We start from the raw sequence: 21,815 nt of genomic DNA, 5'->3' as shown, positions 1-21,815 counted from the left end.
ATTAATATAATCTAACAAGCTGTTTTGAAAAACAGAATCTCAGTCTCAAACTGAATCATTAGCTTGGGTTTTAGGAGATATTAGCAAGTCAGTTTGCAAACCTGGCTAGGTGATCATCCAAGCAACTACACATTCAGAGAATGGATCAGTTCATGTCAAGTTCCAGCTCGTTTTGTGGAAAAAGATGAATCCAGCTAATGCTGTAGTCTCAGTCCCTTGTTCCTTGAAAGGTAGGGGGTGTTTTGGGGGTTGCTCTGATTTCAAGACAAGGGGACACTCCTTAATTTATTTTCAGATATTCATTGTAGTTCCACACCTAGCCACTAGGGTGTTTGCATTTGCAATGCAACATGAACCATTCACACCCTGACTAGATTATTCCCATGGATTTTTGTGAGCTTTCCATGTGCTTTTTGCTGAATGTGTGTAAGACCAGGCTGAATATTGTCTTGTTATAGACCCTATTTTACTGGGCCATATGGGTCAGCGTAATAGTGCCTGTCCTCTCCTCATCTGCTCTGATTTTAAGGGTAACCAAGACAGCATTTGTGCCCTGATGATCCTTTCTGTGCTCCTTTTATTGGATTTCTTTAAATGTCCTTCGAACATAATGTGAATTTGTGCTGAATTGTGTGAACATTTTGAGCAGTTTTTTTGAATTTCTTAGATTTGTAATCTAAAGATAAAAGCATATAGCAACTTGTAGACATTGGGCTTGATTCTATGACCTGACTAAATCAAGTCTTAGAAAATACAGAACGACCGTTCTATACATGATATGAATGTACCAATTCAATTCCTCAGACTAAAAGCAAAATAGATGACCGACCAAAATACTGGTAAGCAGTAAACAACCATATTACTTGATCACACCATATTGTATGCCATGAGAATGGCCAAAGCATTTAACCACCAACTAGATCAAAGAAAAAATTGTATCATTGTATTTATTTTTAGATCACATATCTGCAAAATAAATACAAATAACATTACCCGCTTTAATTTAAAGAGTGAACAGCAGAAAAAACAGATGATCTTCAACAAGGAAGGCTAAGAAAATTGAAGGGGTTATAGTATACAGGAGTGATTAAGTATGAACAGAGATAGACAATGACATGGATGCCCAACTTCAGTCATTGCAAGATACCATTCCAACAGGTTTTCTGGATAACAGATAACAAATTGCTCAGTAAGGCAAACTGTTAACTGTTTGACTGAAGATTAAAATGGTAATTGAAAAAGTGCAATAGGTTCTATCATGAGATGGGAAGAATGGTGCAAAATATAACTAGGATTAGAAGACTATTATCCATTGTGAAAACCGGTGTTTAATCTACTTAAGATGCGCTAATGTTAGACATGTTTTTTTCATCTCCACTTTCCAGTTAATTGCTTGCACTAAGAAACTGCATTCAGCTTTTAAAAGCCTATGGTGGCTAAAGAACTGAGATATGCGTAATAAATAAAAGGCCAATTTTCAATATGTCTATAACATGTTGCAACAAAAGGAATTACCAACACAAAGGAGAAAGATGGCTTTTCCTCACTCATCTTTTCAATTAGTAAAGTCATAATTCAGAAATTTATAAAAAGGTTGTGGTTGTAACAGCAACTAAGGCACATCAGCGTCTTAAAGAAACCATCCACAGCCTCTGTGCACCTGGCTCTGGAAGCACGACACTTGTATAGGTTTCTTGCTCAGCTTTATTGTGTATTTAAAAATAGAGTTAATATGTGATTACCAGAAGACACAGTTGGAACACAAAACGTAAGATGTATGAAAGAGGTCCTTTTTAAACTACTGTACAGATCATGTTAGCGTGTCACTGCCGCAAGCATAGGTCTGCTCAACATGTAATAGCATCTATGCAATGCCCTGTGGGATTGAAGATGTGTTCTCTAGCTCTGAACAATCTGATACAACATTAAAAGCCACCAATTAAAGGCAATTGAAAGCGTCAATCTCTATGACTGGCAATTGGCAAGGCTAATCTGATAAAGAACAAGCCCGTAAGGGACTAAATGTGGATATGCAGGCAGCCTGCCAAGTGTATGAGGGAATGGAACATGTATGGAGAAGATAATAGGGGAGTGGGCATTTTGAAGGAGAAAAAAAGTAAAGACCAAGGGAACAAAATTATATTGCGAAGGGTAGGAAAAATATAAAGAACTACAGAAAGTGAAGATTTGCTAAGTGAAGATTTTAGCAAATGTTTAAAAGTAAGATCACAAGCTAAAGGACGGAGATCTTTATAACCATGAATGCTAACCATTCACTGATGATGACTCCTCGTCTTCTCATGTTAAACCATATCCTTAAGTGATGCTTTCCAGAGAGAGATTTCAGCTGTCGCATAATAATAATAATCATAATGAAATTAAGAGGTGCAAGTAGGTGTTGAACCATCAGCTCCTATGTAATTCTGATCTTGGGAAAAATGAAAGCATCAGGTATAAATATCATCCTGCCTTTAGAAATGTAAAATATCTATACAACCTTACCTGGCCTCGGATTTGAATCGCTACCAACTTTTGAGAAACAAATTAAGAGCAGGATAAAATGAAGGGGATTTGTTGGAGTTAGCTGTTGACAAATTCCAATCCTCTTGTTATAACTTTACTAGTAAGGGTAAGCTAATAAAAGCTGTTAACATGGTTTTAATATTCTGGCTTGATTTATGACACCAAAGTGGCACAGTTCAAAACACATATGAGCAATGAGTCTATTTAGGCTATTTAGGTTATACTTAACTGCACCTCTACCCACCCCCTCCCACCAGTGATTTAATTCTATCTCACAATTTACTTCAACTACTCATTAAATTTAATGATGATGTCATTTTCGGTGGTCAGTGAGAGTCTGTTGCCTTTGATCATTTTTTCTGTCTCTGACTCTCGTATCAGAACGAGGCATAAAAAAAGAGGACAACAAGAGAAAAAAGGGACTTGAGGGACTTGAAAAACACAGGAAAAAAGCAAGAAAAGTCAGGTACATAAGCAAAAGATCTAGCAAAAGAAATCATACCAGAATTAAAGAGACAGAAGGGAAAACTAAATGGAAAATAGACTACAAGAAGTAGGCAGAAGAAAAACTAAAAGAACAGAAATAGGTAAGGAAAAACACAGGAAAGTTGCCTATATTGTCACTTTTCAACCATAAGCAATTGCCCTAATCCCAAGGACGAGACCACGATGCGTTGCATGTCCTTGCAGTAGTAGCTCGACAGCTCTGCATTAAGGAAATGCTGAGGCTTCACAATATTAAGTAAGTTATGTGTGACTGTGTGTCTGGGTATGTTAGTGTGTTAGTCTGTGTCTGCTAATGTGTATGTGTCTGGATATGTTAGTGTGGAACTGTGTGTGTGTCTGAGAATGCTAGTGTATGTGTCTTGGAATTTTACTGTCCATGTTAGTGTGGCTTCCTGTGTGTTAGTGTCTGAGTGTGTGTGTCTAGTTGTGTTAGTGTCATTGTGTGTCTGGGTTTGTTAGTGTGTGTCTGCTTATGTGGGTATGTTAGTTTGTATGTCTGGGTATGTTAGTGTGTGCATGTTAGTGTTGAGTGCCCGGTTATGTTGCTGCGAGTTAGTGGTTGTGTTAGTGTGAGTCTCCGTGTGAGAGTGTTAGTGTAAGTGTGTATGCATGTTAGTCTAGGTGTCTTTGTGTGGGTAGTGTGAATGTGGGTATGTTAGTGTCTGTGTGCATGTGAATTAATGTGTCTATGCAAGGGAACAAACTGGGGCTTGAGCGTCCTTGATAAAGTCCCTGGAGGGTTGAAAATATTGCCTGTCCTTTTTAACTAACTTAGAATAATAGGGCATAAACGCTTGTGGTGTTATATAAACTCATTATACATTTTTAAAAATCCTGAATAGCAAAGTATACAGCATTTTTGATATATTTCAAAAATGTTTAAATCATTGCATCATTGTTTGCAAAATGTTTAGCTTTACAGCATGCTCTTTACACCAGAGGAAGCCGATTGGTGAAACATGTTGTGCTGAATACGCCCATTGAGGAAGTGGACACGAATGAATTTTGTGAGAGTCAAGCTGTCACTGCTACAGCACGATACGATTCCAGTCCTCTCCACGGGAGCGTTAAAGTATTTTTCTATGTAAGATACTGATTTTTGTATTTATATTAAAGTTGTTACTTATTTTAACTATCTCCCCTCCGGTCTTCCTCTGTTATACTGGTACACGGAAGAAGCTCCATTTCATTCCCCAGAGTCCACTTTGATAAATTTAAGTATTGTTTAATCTTCACACATATTGTGGTGCAATTTGTAAATGTTGCACACCACCTTATTTTTCTGTTTTGTGTACTATTTTTTACACACTTGTGGTCAGTGTGTTGGGTCTGCAGCACCGAGGTATTATACCTTTTTAAATCGTGTCATTATACCAGATATCTTGCATTTCTATTTCATTACTTTTTTGGTTTTGGGCTATCAAAAAAGGAACAAATTGATTATATTATAAACATATGCTTAATTAATACATTTTCAACCAATAGAAACTATTATGGATTGTTTTAAATAAAAAAAAAGGGTTTCCTCCACTGATCTGGTTGGTTTTGAAAATGTCCACCATGAAACATGCTTGTGCCTATCCCTGGACACACTTGGCAGAATGACTTAATTCACTAAACCGATCTCAGGAGGCACCTGCTAAGTGTACAAAGGTTCATATACTAATTGAATGACATTCACACAGGGATAATAAATAACTCATCAAGCTTAGAAAACAAATCTTTTATGTTCACCATACTAGTTATGGGATCTCTGCCACAGTTCTTTGTATGCACTACCTCATTTAACAACTTAATGACCAGTGACATGCAAGACACGTCACGCAAAAACAGACAGTTAACGACCAATTACGTGCCTGGCGCGTCATGGCATTAAACAAGTTTAGAAAGCAATCTACAATCTCTTTCTTCACTTAAATGGTGTTGCTGTAATGCCTCAATGTGGAGGCATTCAGCAACACCGAGCCCGGGGCGTCACATTCCTCAATATTATATAGCGACGGATCATTGACTGCCTCCTAAGCTTCATTGGTGAAATGCCTCCATAGCAAACCCACCCCAGCATTCAGCAACACCAAATACCCACCCTAGGACGCACTCTGGCCTCTCTGGAGACTGGTCACAAGCATCACTGCAAGATATTTTGCCTCTCGCAAAATGGCAGCATCCTTTAAAAAAAATAAACATGTTTTTAAGAGGGTCTCTCCAGACCCTGCTGAGAACTCTGGGCTCCCCTTGCAGGTACTGCATTCAACTATGCAAGTCAATGTAGCCCAGCTTTCTAATCACAATGTGATTAGTAAAATATAAAAAAAATATCTAAAAAGAATAAATAAAAATGTGGTAACATATAATTATATATAAATAATCATGCAGTGATTTCACCATCAGGGGAATCATCCAGTTCCAACAAAATGTAAAATAAAGTCCAAAAATATAAAAAATAAAATGAGCAAGTGCTAAAATTAGCGCTGTATCTTCCCAAAAATCCTGACATGGAAATACTAGCATACTAGCAAATACCCAAGGGGTGTCTACCTTAAAAATAAATGGTTTGATGGGGTAAATTGGAGTGGCCTGGTTTCAAAGATGTCCTAAATAGGGCACAGTCACAGACTGACCAAGTTCAAAAAAAATTGTGCAACTCCCAAATGTGTCCTTTTAGTCTCCAAACCAGACAAACCCATGCATGGGTGATCTCACTGTACTTGCTGAATATATATTGGGGTGTTGTTTTACAGTGACGTATACCAGGAGCTATAAATTCATACCTGAAGTACAATTTGTGTGAAGAAAAAAAAATACTATAACAAACTTTGGCAAAGGTAGAGTCTCATGTGTGGAAAGGGTTAAAATACCAGCATTTGAAATACCTTGGGGTGTCTAGTTTTTAAAAATATATGGTTTGATGGGGTAAATTGAATTAGCCGACTTCAAAGATGGCCCAATCAGGACATGGGGCAATACGACCAAATGTCAATGTTCCAAGAAAAAAAAAAATGCACACTTCCCAAATGTGGGGCATAACAAGGGCATAGTCACAGACTGACCAAGTTAGTTTAAAATTGCGCAACTCCCAAATGTGTCCTTTTAGCCTCCAAACAACCAGACAAACCCACGCATGGGTGATATCACTGTACTTGGGAGATGTTTGGAGGGTTGTTTGACCGTGACATATACCAGGAGCCATAAATTCATACCTGAAGTACAATTTGTGTGAAAAAAAAAAACACAAAATAATTTAGTGCATAGAAAGGGTTAAAATACCAGCTTTTGAAATACCTCAGGGTATCTAGTTCAAAAATATATGGTTTGATGGGGGTACATTGCATTGGCCGGCTTCAAAGATGTCCGAAATAGCAAAATGCTACTTGTATTGTCCTTTAAATGGCAAAAAAAACCATAAAAAAAACATTGGGTATTTTTAAACTGGGGACAAATAGTAGAATCTATTTAGCAGGTTTTTTTATTACCTTTTTATAGACGAGTAAAATAATTTTCAAATGCATTTTTAATAGGTGATAAAAGGTGTTTTTTTAAACCTGATATATAACTTGTGTGGGTAGGGTCCTTAAGGGATTAATTCATTGTCCCTGCTCATAAATAGGTTTACATTTTAAATAAAAGGATTTTCATCTCTATGTATATCCATTCACCATTGCAGTTGTCACTGACCAGAATTATGCACCATGGTCCTTTTTAGGAAAGGAAAAGTATTAGAATGACATTGTGAATGAGTAAATCCTTTGTGTCGATTTAACAAAGCAACAAACTATATTTAATGAATAACATCAGAAGAAGAGGCAGTAAAATTAACCCGTCTTGGTTTACCCTTTTAGTTTAGAATAACACCGTGAATAAACCAAAAATACGTGCTTCTATGGTGAAGTGTAATAAATAAAAATAGAAAAAGTAATAAATGGATCAGTATACAAAATAATACTTCCCAAAAAGCAACCGCAGCTGCCCAAACGACACTCTTCCTCAAAGTGTGAAAATATGAACAAACCAAAAATGGATGGGGCGCAGGTACATATAAGAGGGAAGAAAGAAACAACACAATATAGTGAAGATGGTATGTTCAATATGGTGATAAAGTGATATGTTGCACTCACAAATAAAGAAGGTGATTCAAACCCATCAGCATGGAATATGTAAAGTTCTTTAATAGTTCTTCATATAAAATCTAAAAAACAAACTAAAAATGGTGCAATATCTCAAGGTAAAATATAGATGTAACAATAAGGATGCACTCACAAATTTTCATGCACAGAAGTGCATATGTAGGCGTTTGGTATAAAAGTCCACCACAAGGTAGGATATAGTAAAGTCCAATTGGATCCTTCGACGCGTTTCGCCCCTTGGGCTTCTTCAGGAGATCAATCGATAAAATAATCAATAATCCGTAATATTAATGTAATAATGTTACGGATTATTGATTATTTGTAACATCCTTATTGTTACATCTATATTTTACCTTGAGATATTGCACCATTTTTAGTTTGTTTTTTAGATTTTATATGAAGAACTATTAAAGAACTTTACATATTCCATGCTGATGGGTTGGAATCACCTTCTTTGTTTGTGAGTGCAACATATCACTTTATCACCATATTGAACATACCATCTACACTATATTGTGTTGTTTCTTTCTTCCCTCTTATATGTACCTGCGCCCCATCCATTTTTGGTTTGTTCACCCTTTTAGTTTAGGCAATGTATTCATTAACTGTAGAATGAATGAACATAAAATAGTTCATAACAAAAAAAAACGGCAAAGCCTTTGGCACATAATTCTTGCACTAAACATATCAAGAGAAGATTGAAATTACCAAGCAGGTAATCCAGATTATTTTTTTTACTTCTTCACAACCTTGCAAGAAACACTCCATAACTTTAGTTATCTTTATTGTAGCACTTATATGGGAACTACCTTGATACCCACAGGGTCTGCATAGACTAGAAAGGGCCTTGACAGGGATGTGGAGCAGGGCTAGGCCAGGGGGTCATGTAAAGTTCAGATGGGAGGGGGAGGAAGTGAAGAGGATATATGAAGTTAGGTAAAGGGGGGTTCTGGGTTGTTTTGTTGTGCTGTGTGTTTGTCCCTTCCTCCCTTTATTTATTGTGAGATGTTTTCTTATTGCTATGTTTCTGGTTGGTGTTCATGTTTACTAATTTTCTCTGCTTCTGTTCTAGGCATTTTGTCTGGTAGCTTGCCAGGTAGCGGGGGATGTTATGTGGTGTTATAGCCACTGGTGGTAAAGTGTTGGTGGGAGGTTCCTGCCTGGGCGTGTTTGCTGGAACCTCGGATGGGGGCAGGGCTTAACAGGATGCCCTCCCATATGTGACGTTTATGGTTTGGCCCTGGTTGATCCTGGCAAGCTTATGGGTGCTCGGTTGTAAATGGTTTTGGGTCATTGTCATGTTAATGCACCTTTTATGTTCACAGGTTGCGTGGCAATGACTATAATAAACCATATTGGTGTCTGTGTTTTATTTGGGGGGTTAATTGGGCATGGCATAGCCCGAGAGTCGAGGCTACCCCTGTCAAATAAAACATTGGTTGTTTAGGCAAATTAATACGGATGAATGACTGATAGCTGGTAAAAAAAGCCTGACATTGTTTTATTATAAATTTTATCTCTATTACTTTATGAGACTATGATCTGCACACAAAGCCTGCGTTACAACAGGGGTTATTTTTGACAACAGATAAGAACTATCTAGTCTGGCCCACTTCTAAAGGTAGGCTGCCCCATTTATCTACCACCCTCTCAGTAAAGTAAAGGTTCCTTACATTATATCTAAACCTCTTACCCTCCAGTTTTACTATGGCCTTTTCGCCTCTGAAATAAATGTGTCTTTTGTACTCTGTAAAATACAATTTAAGTATTTAATACCCTCTCTTTTTTTAACTCCAACCTATACATATTGAGATTCCTTAGTCTTTCCTGATATTTTTTATCCTGCAAACCATTTATCATTTTAGTAACCCTCATCTGAACTCTCTCCAATAAGGATTATGGGAAATAAACTAAAAATACATACAAAACATTGAATAGGCCTCTGACTGATGCAGGTATGACATCAGTGATAAGAAAACTCAGAACTGAATCATGTATTACCCTAAATTCAATAACGGTTTCAGATATGATAGTTTCTCATTTCCTTGTACACTATTTTATATGGTAAGGTATCAACTACTCCTTGAAACACAATGTATGCCTCCTTACCTTAGGAAAAGTTTACTTAGAAAGGTAATACATGGCAGGTTTTTAATCACGGCATTAGATATTAGGATTAAAATGGGTCACTGACAGAAATTACTGTTTATTGTGAATCTAGTGGGACACATCTTCAGTGTTGACAACGTAAACCTCTAAACTGACTTCAAATTCATATTGTTTTCTTCTTTCATTCACTTCTTATCTCCTCTTTTGCTGTCCTCTTTAATCACACTCTTGTTCTTGTTTGTACTTTCTGAGCCTGTACTGATGACAAGAGTGCTTGCCTGTGATGGACAGTTTAAAGAGATGCAATAAACAGATGCAGGAATATTTGGGTCATGCTTGGTGAAGGAATGTCGGGATATTACAGTACTGAAATTCATATTGAAGAAAACCTGATTGAGCTGGGCTATGAAATAAATACAAGAACCTCACAGCACGTTCTTTTTTCATACTGATATGCATTGCAATAGTCATATCTAGAGTTCAGATTAATTTCCCGATTTATATACTGTATGATAACTGTGAAACACTTGGTTTCCAAAGTTCTTACATTTAATCTTTTGATGCCAGCTTAGACCCAAGCCAAAGTGTCTTGAGCTGCTGGATAAATGGGTTAAAACAATGGTTAAACTTAAAAGTTTTACATACACCAGTACACCCAAAAACCTTACCACACCTATCAGCAGAATATTCTGGATTAGGGTAGGCCTAGGGTGGCAGGTCTGGGAGTTGGAGAGGTCAGAGATCTGCCTTGTAACTGGCCCATTTGCCAGCCCAAAACAGGTTCAGTAGCATCATGCCCCAGTGCTCAGAACATAGGATCTGTTTAAATGTTTCACACCCACACCACCACTCCGTCTCCCCTCCAAGCTACGCACACTGAGAATTCTTAGTGTTGAATTCTTGACCATTCACCGTTGTAGTAGTTTTGCACTGAACTCTCTCTAGATTGTCTATACTTCTGAATATGGGTCCGCAGAACTGAATGCAATGTACGCAACTGGCTCAACAAGTACATGTATTGTGGGGCGCCAAAGAAAAGATCAATGTCACCTCACATGACAGCCTAATCAATCACAATCAGCCAAAAGTGATCTATCTTTTGAGAATACCTTGCTTCCACTTTCTGGAGCTGTAATAGAATACCTGTAGTACGCAAAACAGAAAATGTCTCTTACCCGTTCCCATTTCCTCTCCTGATTGAGCAAGATGATGACAAGTTTAGGATGCATTTGGTAACCATCTTCACTGAATGAGAGATTTCTTCCTTCAAATGTCACATTGATCAAATATCTATAAAAAAAAGCACAATGTAAATATAAGATCGCCATCACTGATTGCCATATTATGATTTTGAAAAGTCCATATACTTGGTTCAGGCATGACACGGCTGCTGTGCATAGATGCTCTGGGATATGGTGCCTTTAACCCCTTAATGACAATGTCAAAATGCATTGTTTTCAATGGGTTTAGGGACCGCCCATTGTCCTTAAGGGGTTAAAAGGCTGCCACACCAATGACAAGAGAGTCAATAATTCAGCCCCAAACTCCATGCAAGGATTAGATACAGCTTGCAGAAATTGTGGTATATGGGCAAACTGGCAAGAAAATCAATGTATGGTCATATGGTATCATTGAATACCTAATATTTATACCTAAGATAGGTGCTTATAATATTTGCAGTGTGTAATTGCTGAGTGTGCTCTATTTTGTTGTATATACATATTTGTAATTTCAGCAGCACCACAAAACCCATATCTAAATGCTTGCTATGCGAGTGCTTCTTTTCTTTGTATATATTTCATATATACACACGAAAAATGGTTAACGATTTAAACAGTGTTATTTCAGAAACATAAAGGATAGTGTTACCATGGTAACATCTACCCACGGACAGCGAGATGCAGAACGTAGAAAAAAGAGCGAAGATGTAGAAAGCTGCCCATGGATGTCATGGTCCAGTGAGCAAAGCAAAGGAGTTTTCAGAGGTATAGAACCATATAAAGTGATGACATAATTGTAATTCCAACAATAGAAACTCTGCATAGAGTGGAAGAAACAAAACCACTAGGTCTGAGTAAGAAGGTCTTACAGAAAACCAGAGATGCATGCAGTCTGATCTTTTCCTACTATTTGTGCATCGTGTAATGTTATTCTGGATCCTCTGACGCACAAACATTGTCATACTGATACAGATAAAATACACCAATGACCCCATTAGAACACCTGTTAATGTAATGTAATGCAATGAAAATGATTGGAATATTTATTTATATGCCTTTGTTTTATCACTCCTGCTGTTGTTCAGGAGGGAGAGCTTTTTATTGGATTTAACTCTGCCATTAGGTACCAGTCAAAAGTTTAAAGAAAGATGCATCCAGGATACGTCTTGGTTTAGTGTACAGTTTCTTCGGGAAGAGACCCGTGTGCTTAAGACCTCCAATGGTTTACTTGACAACGGACAGAGTATGACTACATAATTGACTTTATCTTTATTTTTGATTACCATGACGCAACCGTTTGTTTTGGGGGAGGGGGGATTACTGTTTGGAGTTTTCTTGTTAGCCTCCCTGTGTTGTGGTGTTCTTGTTTCTCTCATTCGGTGGTCATTTGGGGGATGTTACTGGGGTACTGTGTCATTTTGTTATGCTATTTGTTTCTTATTATGTTGTACCCTGGTTTCCTTGTTTTTATCTTTAAAAACTCAATAAAAATGTTGAAAAGGAAAGAAAAATGCATGGTTCCAATATCATTATTTGGGGAATGTAAGGATGGATACCTGTGAGTATACAATATGAAAGATTCCAAAGGCATGTCACAGTGTAAGGCAAAACCCAATGCGTCCTGCAACCAGATAACAAAGAACCTAGGCACAGAAGGGAAGCCTAATATGAGTTATAGCATTTATTTCAGTGCAGGAAGCATACTTCAAATCTCAAGATCCAGTATCTAAGAGTTCATGTGCCGATTTTAATTTAGTAAAATGCATTGGCTACCATGCAAAATTGACATTAGATTGTAGATGACAAACTTAAGAAAAGGAAAACATTTACATTGTAATAAACCCCGAAGAAGACAGAATTGTAACTTTGTTCACAGGGAATGTATATTAACCAGGGCAAGTCAACTCAGGCAGTTGCCAAGGGTGCTTGGACCAGGGGTGCCCTAGTAGTCACTAAAGACACCATGGAACTCTTGTGTAAGCCCAGGTGAAAGTGGTGGCCGAACACAGCGTCTGTAAGCTCAGGAACTGGAGAGGTAGGGAAATACTACAAATGCAAGAAAGGTTGCAAGGGAAAAAAATACAGTACAATATGCTTTTGAAGCTTTTTGCATTAAAGTGCATATTATGTCTGGGATGTCCCTTAATTTGTCATTTCATTACTTTTGCAACTTACCTATTGAAAAAATATAAAATTACTAAGTGCATCCCAGGAGATGAATATAATAATTTATCTGATTGATATACAGATATATCAGTTCTAGTTTTAATAAACAACACATATTGTATTACTTTGACTTTCTTGTCAATTGTAATCAATGCTAATAGGACAGTCCTTTGGACAGTTGGACAACTCCTCAGCCCACTCGCATAACCTTTCTCTGGGTCACCAATAATTATATTGATCTGAATGATGTATTTCCAGGAATTAATCAATAGAATTAGCTGAAGTGCTTAGGTTAGCACAAACTTAATCATTGCACCCCTGCATCATTCAATACATATAAATGGTCAGTCTAAAACGGGCCGAGCAAGCATTATGCTATGCACAGTTTTAGCAGCGCTATTGAAATATCTTTTTTTAGGTGGTTTCAAGTGGTAATAGCCTTAATTAAAGAGGTCTGATACAGTAACTTTAACATATTAAATAATTTTCATGAAATACAAAAAAAAATAAAGTGTTCTGCTCTGTTATTACCACCTAATAATCATTTGCAATGTGAAAGACTAATATGAGATCATATGATGTTGTATTATATAGCAGCTTGTCTAAAGTCAGAAGCCTTTTAAGCACTTACACACTGACGGACGTTCGGAATAGCATACCAGTACAGTAAGCCAGGATCACACTCCCTGGCCATTTCCCTCCCTCCTACTTCTTCCTACTTCCGCACCTACAAAAAGCTGCCTGGGCCTAGGCCTGCCCTTTGCACTGCTAGCCCTACACTTTACAAGACTACTCTGCCAGAAGAGAGAACGCCTACCCAGGTATGTTACCAGGCACTGATTTGGGCCTAACCTATCAAGGAAGTCACCTGTACTATAGGCAAAGTCTATTCAATTATCATAGTGAATACGCTGAAAATAATATTTTGATCTGTAGGAACTCACAGATGTTAAGCCAATCAGGAATACATACAATACATGCTGGAAAATATTACACAATGACCAAGAAAGACAATAAGAAAATGATGAAGACAAGAGAGTAAATTGCAAATTAACATAAATGTTTTAATGAAGGCAAAAGGCCATTATGGGTTTTTTTGTTGTTGTTTCTGACATTACTATATGTCCACAGTTTATGACATTTTATAGTAAAGTACAATGCTTTGGAAATGCATTGCATTTGCACATGTAATGTTATGGCTTATTTGTGTGTGTAAAACTCCTATTGTATCCCCATCTCCAAAATGTGTCATTATTTTGCAGTATTATGTTTTAGAAGACTTTTTCCCCACGGGACCTACATGACCAAATATGTTTATTTAGTGAGATGATCTTGTAGGATCTGCTGTAAAGCAAATAGCAAGTGAAATTAAGGGGGCAAGAAGTTGCTGCTAAATATACTTTAACCTGGAATTATGAGCCGTAACATTGAATGACACTCATAATAAAAACTAAAACACATTTTGCTGATAAGTCAACATACCACCTTATTGCTAAGACCTAACAAATATTAAATACTTGAAAATTAAATTGCAGGCATTGATAACAGGCCATGCTCTATCGCTCCCCTTTTCTATTTATCTCTCTTTGTAGAGGAGAAGGGAGGTATGGACATGGGATAAGAGAGGGTTGCAGCACTGTTGGGGGTCCCAGGCAACTACATCAATACTGGGCCCCAAAATTCCTATTGATGGTACTGTCTGTGAATACGACTGGATCAACTGAGGTTTAGAGTTTGCTACAGCTGCAAGAATTAAGGCTAAGTAAGTAAGTAATTCAGCCGAGGACCAAATCTGTTCCACAAGCTTTGACTTTGTGAGAAGCCATCTGACAAACAATTATACTGTACATATTGGTTGATGGAGCAATCATTATAATAGCTTTAAAAGAGTAAACATTAAATTGATGTCCAGGGCCTGACTGGATTTGAAAATGGGTCCTGACACTTTAAGGCCAGTGGCCAATAAATGACATACATACAGCCACCTGCTTTATACATGGCCGTACACTCAAAAGTGTGTTGCCGGACACTGTGGTATCTGATTTACTACATTTGCCAGGTGCCCAGTTGGCACCCAGTGGGGTTAATCTGTGCATTTTTAATGAGTGTAAGTGTCTTAGACTGAGTGTTTCTTTCTCTGTATTTCTTACTTTCTTTCTGTCTTTTGCCCTTATTTCCTCTTCTTGTCTCACCCTTCTCATCTTCTTTTTCTCTTCTCTCGTTTGCTCTTCTTCTTTTCTTCCATCTCCTCTCATTTCTCCTCTCATTTCCCCTTCTCTCACTGCCATATTCTCTCCTCTTTTTTGCCCTCTCCTTTTTTCTATCTTCTATCCTTTCTCTTTCATCTCCCTTGCGTTTTCTCTTGTCTCTCTCCAGTTTTTCCAATCTCTTTACTCTCTAATGAACAAATCGCAAAAGCATTTTTGCTGTGAATAATAAAACCAATACCCCTGAACAGGGTCCAGGGAGCAACCCTCGAAATAGTGTCCTGGAAATGGCTCAGCAAACGGAGGCAACTTTATTTCCAAAAAAATGATAAATGAACACAAAATGCCATCATTGCCTCACCTTGGTCTAGGAAAACTATGGTCATTTTTCCTGATAAGGAAACCTTTCATCTGGAGTACTTAACACCAAAATAAAGAAGTGCTAAAGCTTAAAAGTTACAGAATATTACTTATTCAAAGTCATCTAAACCTAAAGCAAAAGGAATATATAAACCAAAACTCTAGTTCTCAGACAAATAGATTAGGCTTGTTCCTTGTTAGTTAGAACATAGCTCAAGTTTCCATTCCCCTTGAGGAACTCTGCATGAGGGGAACAGATATAATGAGAATGCATTTAATGAAACCAGTCTGTTGGAATTTCAAAGACTGCTTTAAAATGCCACATAAAACATGATCCTCATTCAAGCATCTTTCATTGACTTTGAACTAGTTGCCACATACAGAACGTGCAAAGGAGAATAATTTTACACACTGCTACAGCAAAATGTATTGTGTTTAAAGAGAAAAGTTATATTTCTGACAGTTTTAGGAAGTAGAGATACAGGGGCAGCAACACGAGGCTTAAGTTGTGAGGATATGTTCATGGCTAAAAAGTTAAATTTTCTTTCTATGGGAGCATTTTGGAATATACCGTGCACTACTATTTGTGAAATCTCCTACAGGAATGTCAACATCAAAGAAACGTTAAATACCTGCCCATTGGCAAAAAAAATATATTGACTTCTTACAATGTTATGTTTAATACGCATGGCAGAGCTTGCTATTGAAAAACAAATATTGTTTGCAAAAGTTTATGTGGGACAGAAAGTGGAATTTTCTTCCATTTATAAAAAATATTTTGTGGTCAGATGAGACCCAGATAGAGCTTGTTGGCCAAAACAATACATGGAAATATAAGATGCTTTGCATTTAAGGAACACTGGATGGCGCATGATACAAAGATATACTGCATGGGAACCTGCCCTTGCAAATTTGAAGCGTCTAAACAACAAACTTTGCCGTAGATCCTGATCTCAATCCCTTTGTTTATATGGTAGGTCAATCTAATTACTTGATTGACAATTAAAAAAAAACATATTGTATATATTAAAACACTATATTTCATAATATTCTTTATTAATTCTATGTACAAAAGGTGTTAATGCATCATGTTACATATGCATCATGTTACATATGCAGCTTTGGCACTGCCATTTTTATTTAGTCAATGTGCTATCTATCTTACATTTACAATCTACGCCTCACTATTGTGTTTGATCTCAACTTGGTCTTGGATTGTGCCTGTGTTTTTTGTGACTCTGACCTTTGGCTTGTGACTGGACTGTGTTATATGTTTGTATGCCCTGGCCTATTGGAATTATATAATGGAAGTGTGTTAGGGTCAGTGCTGTTAAACCTCTAACTTAAAAGCAATTACCGTATTTGCTCGATTATAAGACTACCCTGATTATAAGACCCCTCCAAAATCTAAATATTAATTTAGGAAAAAAACAAAAAGCCTGAATATAAGACTACCCTATAGGAAAAAAAGTTTTACTAGTAAATATTAATTCATGTAAACATTTTTTTCATATTAATAATAAAAGCTATGATTGAGAAAAATATATATTTTTTATTTCCTTTTATTTGCCAACCTGCCCCCCCCCAGTTATGCACATCTGCCCCCAAGGTTGCCACTCTGCCCCCAGAAATGCCTTAATACCCCTTTATTTGCCACTCTGCCCCATGATGTGCCTTTTAACCCTCTATATGCCACTCTGCCTCCAGAAATGTCTTATGTCCTCCTATATGCCACTCTGCCCCATGATATGCCTTTTAAACCCCTATATGCCAGAGTGGCATATAGGGGGTTAAAAGGCATTTCTGGAGGTATATATATATATATATATATATATATATATATATATATACCTGCTAACAGCAATCAAACTCCTATCAAGCCAAGGCAGCCAGTACATGCTGGAACCTGGGGATGATAGGAGTTTGAGTACAGCCTCCCTATGCCATGCTACCACCCCCCCTTACACATCCATGCTATCACACACACACTCATTCACAAACATTTAAATACTCATTCATTCCATTAATCACACATACATACACACACACAAACCCCCCACCCCCTTACCTGAACTGCAGATCTCCCACTCGCAGACTTCTGCAGGGGCCCGGCTGTGCGAGCAACTTCTCTGGCCCTGCCCCCAGAGGAAGGAGGGGGAGGCAGAATTATGTGACACTCTGCTAGCTTCCTGCTGCTAATAGAAGAGACGCTGCTCGGGACCAAAGCACCAGTAAGCAGCCTGGCCCCAGCAGACATTTTTTTGAGGTCTAATTAGAAGACGACCTCGATTATAAGACGAGGGGTATTTTTCAGAGCATTTGCTCTGAAAAAAACCTCGTCTTATAATCGAGCAAATACGGTATATTTTTTCATATATACAAACCCCCCAAAAAACATTCTATAAAAAGTATCAGAAATATACAAATTGGTAATTAGATGATATTGACCAAAACGTGCACCATAACTTTTTTGTCTAATGTTGTGAACTGGCACCAAGAGTTTTTGTTGAGGTAAACTTAACATGTTTAGCCAATACTGGCGTCTTCAGGGGTAGGTGGGTATGAATTGTAGCATAAAACAATAATCACACTATTCGAAAAGAGCTGAATACATTTTGAGAAGTGTATGGGAAGCAGAGCCACTGAATATGTGTTATATTGTTGCAAATGTCCGATGACATTACGCACGGAGGGCGGATCTCCCCTGGCGGCAGATTTAAAAACCGGCACTGAGTACTACTCAGTGCTCAGTTACTGTGCCTAATAGAGCTCTTCCTTGTGTTGCTATTTATTCCTGTTGTTGACCCCGGATTATCCTTTGAGTACGCTGCCTTCTGTGACCCTGACCTCGGCTATTGTATTTTGGACTACTCTGCCTCCCGTGACCCTGGGTACGTTATTGGACTTTGCTGTATTTAGTGAATCAGACCCTGCCTTCACCTTCTGCGTTGTGTATATCCTGCATTCCGGACTCCTCACCTGCACTCCTTACAATACGTAGCCCTAAGGGTACTCCAGGAAGTCAGTGTGGTTATTCAGGGAGCCTATATTCTTTAGGGTAGTAGCACAAGACTGGAGAAATGGTAATGTGATCCATTATTTAAAAAAAGGGACTACATTATGGATGAAGTCAGAGCCATGGCGCACCCCACAGGGACATCCTCCCCCTCATTCCTTCAATCCAGGGAAAGTGTTTGTGCAGAGTCCAGAGGCCTGCATAACACAGCGGATAGGGGTGAGAACCAGACCAAGAAACAATACAGAACGCAGAAAAAGCAAAGAACAAGAAAAGGCAAGGAAAAAAGCTGTTGGAAAAGGTGACGGGGACACTGAAGTTGTTGGCGGAAAAGGTACATTCATTGTCCCAAAACAAATGGACCAAAAACAAAACTAAAAATGAGTCCAAATCATTTTTTGGTCCATGTGCATAAGTAAAGACTAAGAAGAGGGCCTTAACCTTAGAAGCCTGTAGGTTTATAGGTAAGCGAGAGTCTGATAAAATGATAAACAGAGAATTCCATAGAACAGAAGAAGTGATAACGGTTAAAGAGAGACTCAAGTCCTGGCCATGCAATATAGAAAGTGCTGTATACACCACTCAGCCATAACCACTGACAGGTGAAATGAATAACACTGATAATCTTGTTATCCTGGCATTTGTCAATGGGTGGGATATATTAGGCAGCAAGTGAACAAAGTTGATGTGTTAAAAGCAGGAAAAATGGGCGAGCAGGAGGATCTGAACAACTTTGACAAGGCCTATATTATGATGGCTAGACGACTCGGTCAAAGCATCTCTAAAACAGCAGCTCTTGTGGGGTGTTCCCAGTCTGCAGTGTTCAGGGCTCCAAGGAAGGAAAAGCAGTGAACTGGAAACAGGGTCATGGGCAGCCAAGGATCATTGATGCATGTGGTGGGCACAGGCTTCAGAGGTCTAGTGGAGTCCATGCCACCGACAGGTCAGGGTTGTTTTGGAAGCAAGAGGGAGACCTACACAATATGAGGCAGGTGGTCATAATGTTACAGCTGATTGGTGTGTACATTATTAAAACTATAAATAAACGCATGCAGGAGTAATTAAAAAAAAAAACAGTCATATATTGAGGTTGCAGTACATCTTTCCAGAAATGTATTGTGAAGTAATGTCTTAGCAGCACTTGTTTTAAAGGAAAACTCTATAAGTTGATACAACAAAATAACGTAAAAGGAGACATCTGATATATTTATATTACACCAAATAAGACAAGTCAATCCAAGGTCTTCTCACCTATTGTTATACTCTGTGTTTCTTTTATCCTTTGTTAGGTTCCCTTTGTGTCTTTTTTGTCTCTCCTCTCTTCCTCTAGCACTGCCATATCCAAAGCCAAAAGCTGCAGATTACAGATGTACACAAACAGACCTCATGATACTGCTTTGGGGAGAAATGGAGCTATCACTGGAACATCGACTTTATTCAGCAGTTCAAGACAAATATATCAGTTCAAAGACAATGTTCCCTGGAGATCATCTGTACCAGGCAGACACAAAAGACTGCCTAACTAATTATATAAATGAGTGTAATTAAATCACCAAGGGAAATTCTGCATGGAGCTACTTGGTTGAAATCCTACTAGCAGTGTGTGGATTGTCTGTATGATTTTTTTTTACATTTGTGCTAAACTCAAAGTAGAGCCTTCAGTTTCTACCATATACAACTGGGAAAAGTTCACAAGAATTACTTCACGGAAAGATAAAGAAATATTTTAGTGGCTATATTCGCATTTAACGCTTAACTTTAATTACGTTACACACTGTTCTGGGTGTTTAGTATAATCTTCTCCACCAGCATCACCATTTAATAAAGTTTTCATTTCAACTGTCCTCGGCCTTTTTCAATGCACCTCAACATAATTACCAGCCTTCATGTGCCACACATGGATACCACATGTAAAATAATACGTCGCTCCACTCATAATTGAATCAGAGCTGTTGGCAGTTCCAAAATGCAAGGAATCTGCCGAGACTACTGACAGTTATGTCAGAGTTGGGTTTCACAAAACAAAAGAATGAGATTGATTCAGTGACCTTACTAAACCTTAACAGGCCTCAATGGTGTAACCCCCTCCCCACACACACACCCCAAACAACCCAATAAGAAATTTAACAGTCTGATCATAGAACAATCATACACTCTATAGTACGGACTACAGACACACAGAAACTATTGAAAACCCTGCCTTAAAACCAATAGATGAGATGCACAGCGTGTATAATAAGCACCTTATACCTAACCTACAATGGATACAACTATGCCCATACACATTTTGTGAGATACTGTATATATATATATATATATATATATATATATATCCAAAGAAAAATGGGCACTCACGGGTCTTTGTAGCAAAGTGCATTAAACACTAGTTTATTTCAATCAGCACGGCCAACGTTTTGGACCACCTCCGGTCCTTTCTCAAGTCTTGAGAAAGGACCGGAGGTGGTCCGAAACGGCCGTTTTTGCAGCACCCGGGCAGCCGCTCCCTTTGGTTTGAATATATATATATATATATTTATTTATATACACACACACACATACACAAATCTGCTGGAAGAACAGGAGAAAAGGGACTGGCCAAAAAGCACGAGCTAGGCACAAAGGCAGACTTTGGATAGGGCACTGCAGGGTAGACTTGGGCACCAGGGGGCTCTTCGTGTTCGTCTTCGTGCTCGTCTTCGGCAAAAAAAAAAACTTCGTATTCCGCGAATATTCGCCTGGTCCTGTCTTCTCTTCGGGCGAATATTCGCGGACATTCTTCGTGCTCGGGTTTTCTTCGTTTTCCCCGGTTAAGGGGTTAAAACGGAGTTAAAGCCGCTCTGGCGCCAGGAGTTTAAATGTCCGTATGAGCAACTCTATTGGTCGTCAGCAGGGGGCTCGTCTGCCATTGGTTGATGGCAGACGAGCCCCCTGCTGGCGACCAATAGGGTCGCTCGTACAGACTGTTATACTCCTGGTGCCGTAATTGTTCGGCAGATCCCGCTGGTCTCCCTGTTCTATCATTTATTAACTGATAGAACAGGGAGACCAGCGGGATCTGCTGGGTAAGTTGCAGCATTGGGATTTTAAAAGTCTGCACGAGCGACTCTGTTGGTCGCTCGTGCAGACTTTTAAAACCCCAATGCTACAATTTACCCGGCACATCCCACTGGTCTCCCTCCCTGTTCAATTAATTAAATGTCCGTACGAGCGACCAATAAAGTCGCTCGTACGGACATTTAACTATCTGAACAGGGAGGGAGACCAGTGGCATCGGCAGGGTAAGTTGCAGCATTGAGGTTTTAAAACCCCAATGCTGCAACTTGCCCTGCCGATGCCACTGGTCTTTAACTAATTGAACAGGGAGGGAGACCGATGCCACTGGTCTCCCTCCCTGTTCAATTAGTTAGTCCGTGCGGGGTTAAATGTCCGTACGAGCGACCAATAAAGTCGCTCGTACGGACATTTAACTCTGTACAGGGAGGGAGACCAGTGGCATCGGCAGGGTAAGTTGCAGCTGCAACTTGCCCTGCCGATGCCACTGGTCTTTAACTAATTGAACAGGGAGGGAGACCGATGCCACTGG

General features: G+C 38.6%; 1 protein-coding gene across 1 annotated transcript in view; it reads right to left on the bottom strand.

Annotated features, from left to right (window-relative positions):
* The window catches only part of GRIN2B (glutamate ionotropic receptor NMDA type subunit 2B), a 191,482-nt gene that overhangs the window by 27,631 nt on the left and 142,036 nt on the right, over positions 1-21,815 (bottom strand). The window contains exon 5 of the mRNA XM_053469112.1: positions 10,439-10,553. Within this exon, the coding sequence (XP_053325087.1) occupies positions 10,439-10,553 (115 nt within the window). The remainder of the gene's footprint in view (positions 1-10,438; positions 10,554-21,815) is intronic.

Source organism: Spea bombifrons, chromosome 6 (assembly GCF_027358695.1).
Source record: "Spea bombifrons isolate aSpeBom1 chromosome 6, aSpeBom1.2.pri, whole genome shotgun sequence".
Classification (NCBI taxonomy): Eukaryota; Metazoa; Chordata; class Amphibia; order Anura; family Pelobatidae; genus Spea; species Spea bombifrons.
This window is presented reverse-complemented; position numbering and strand designations above follow the sequence as displayed.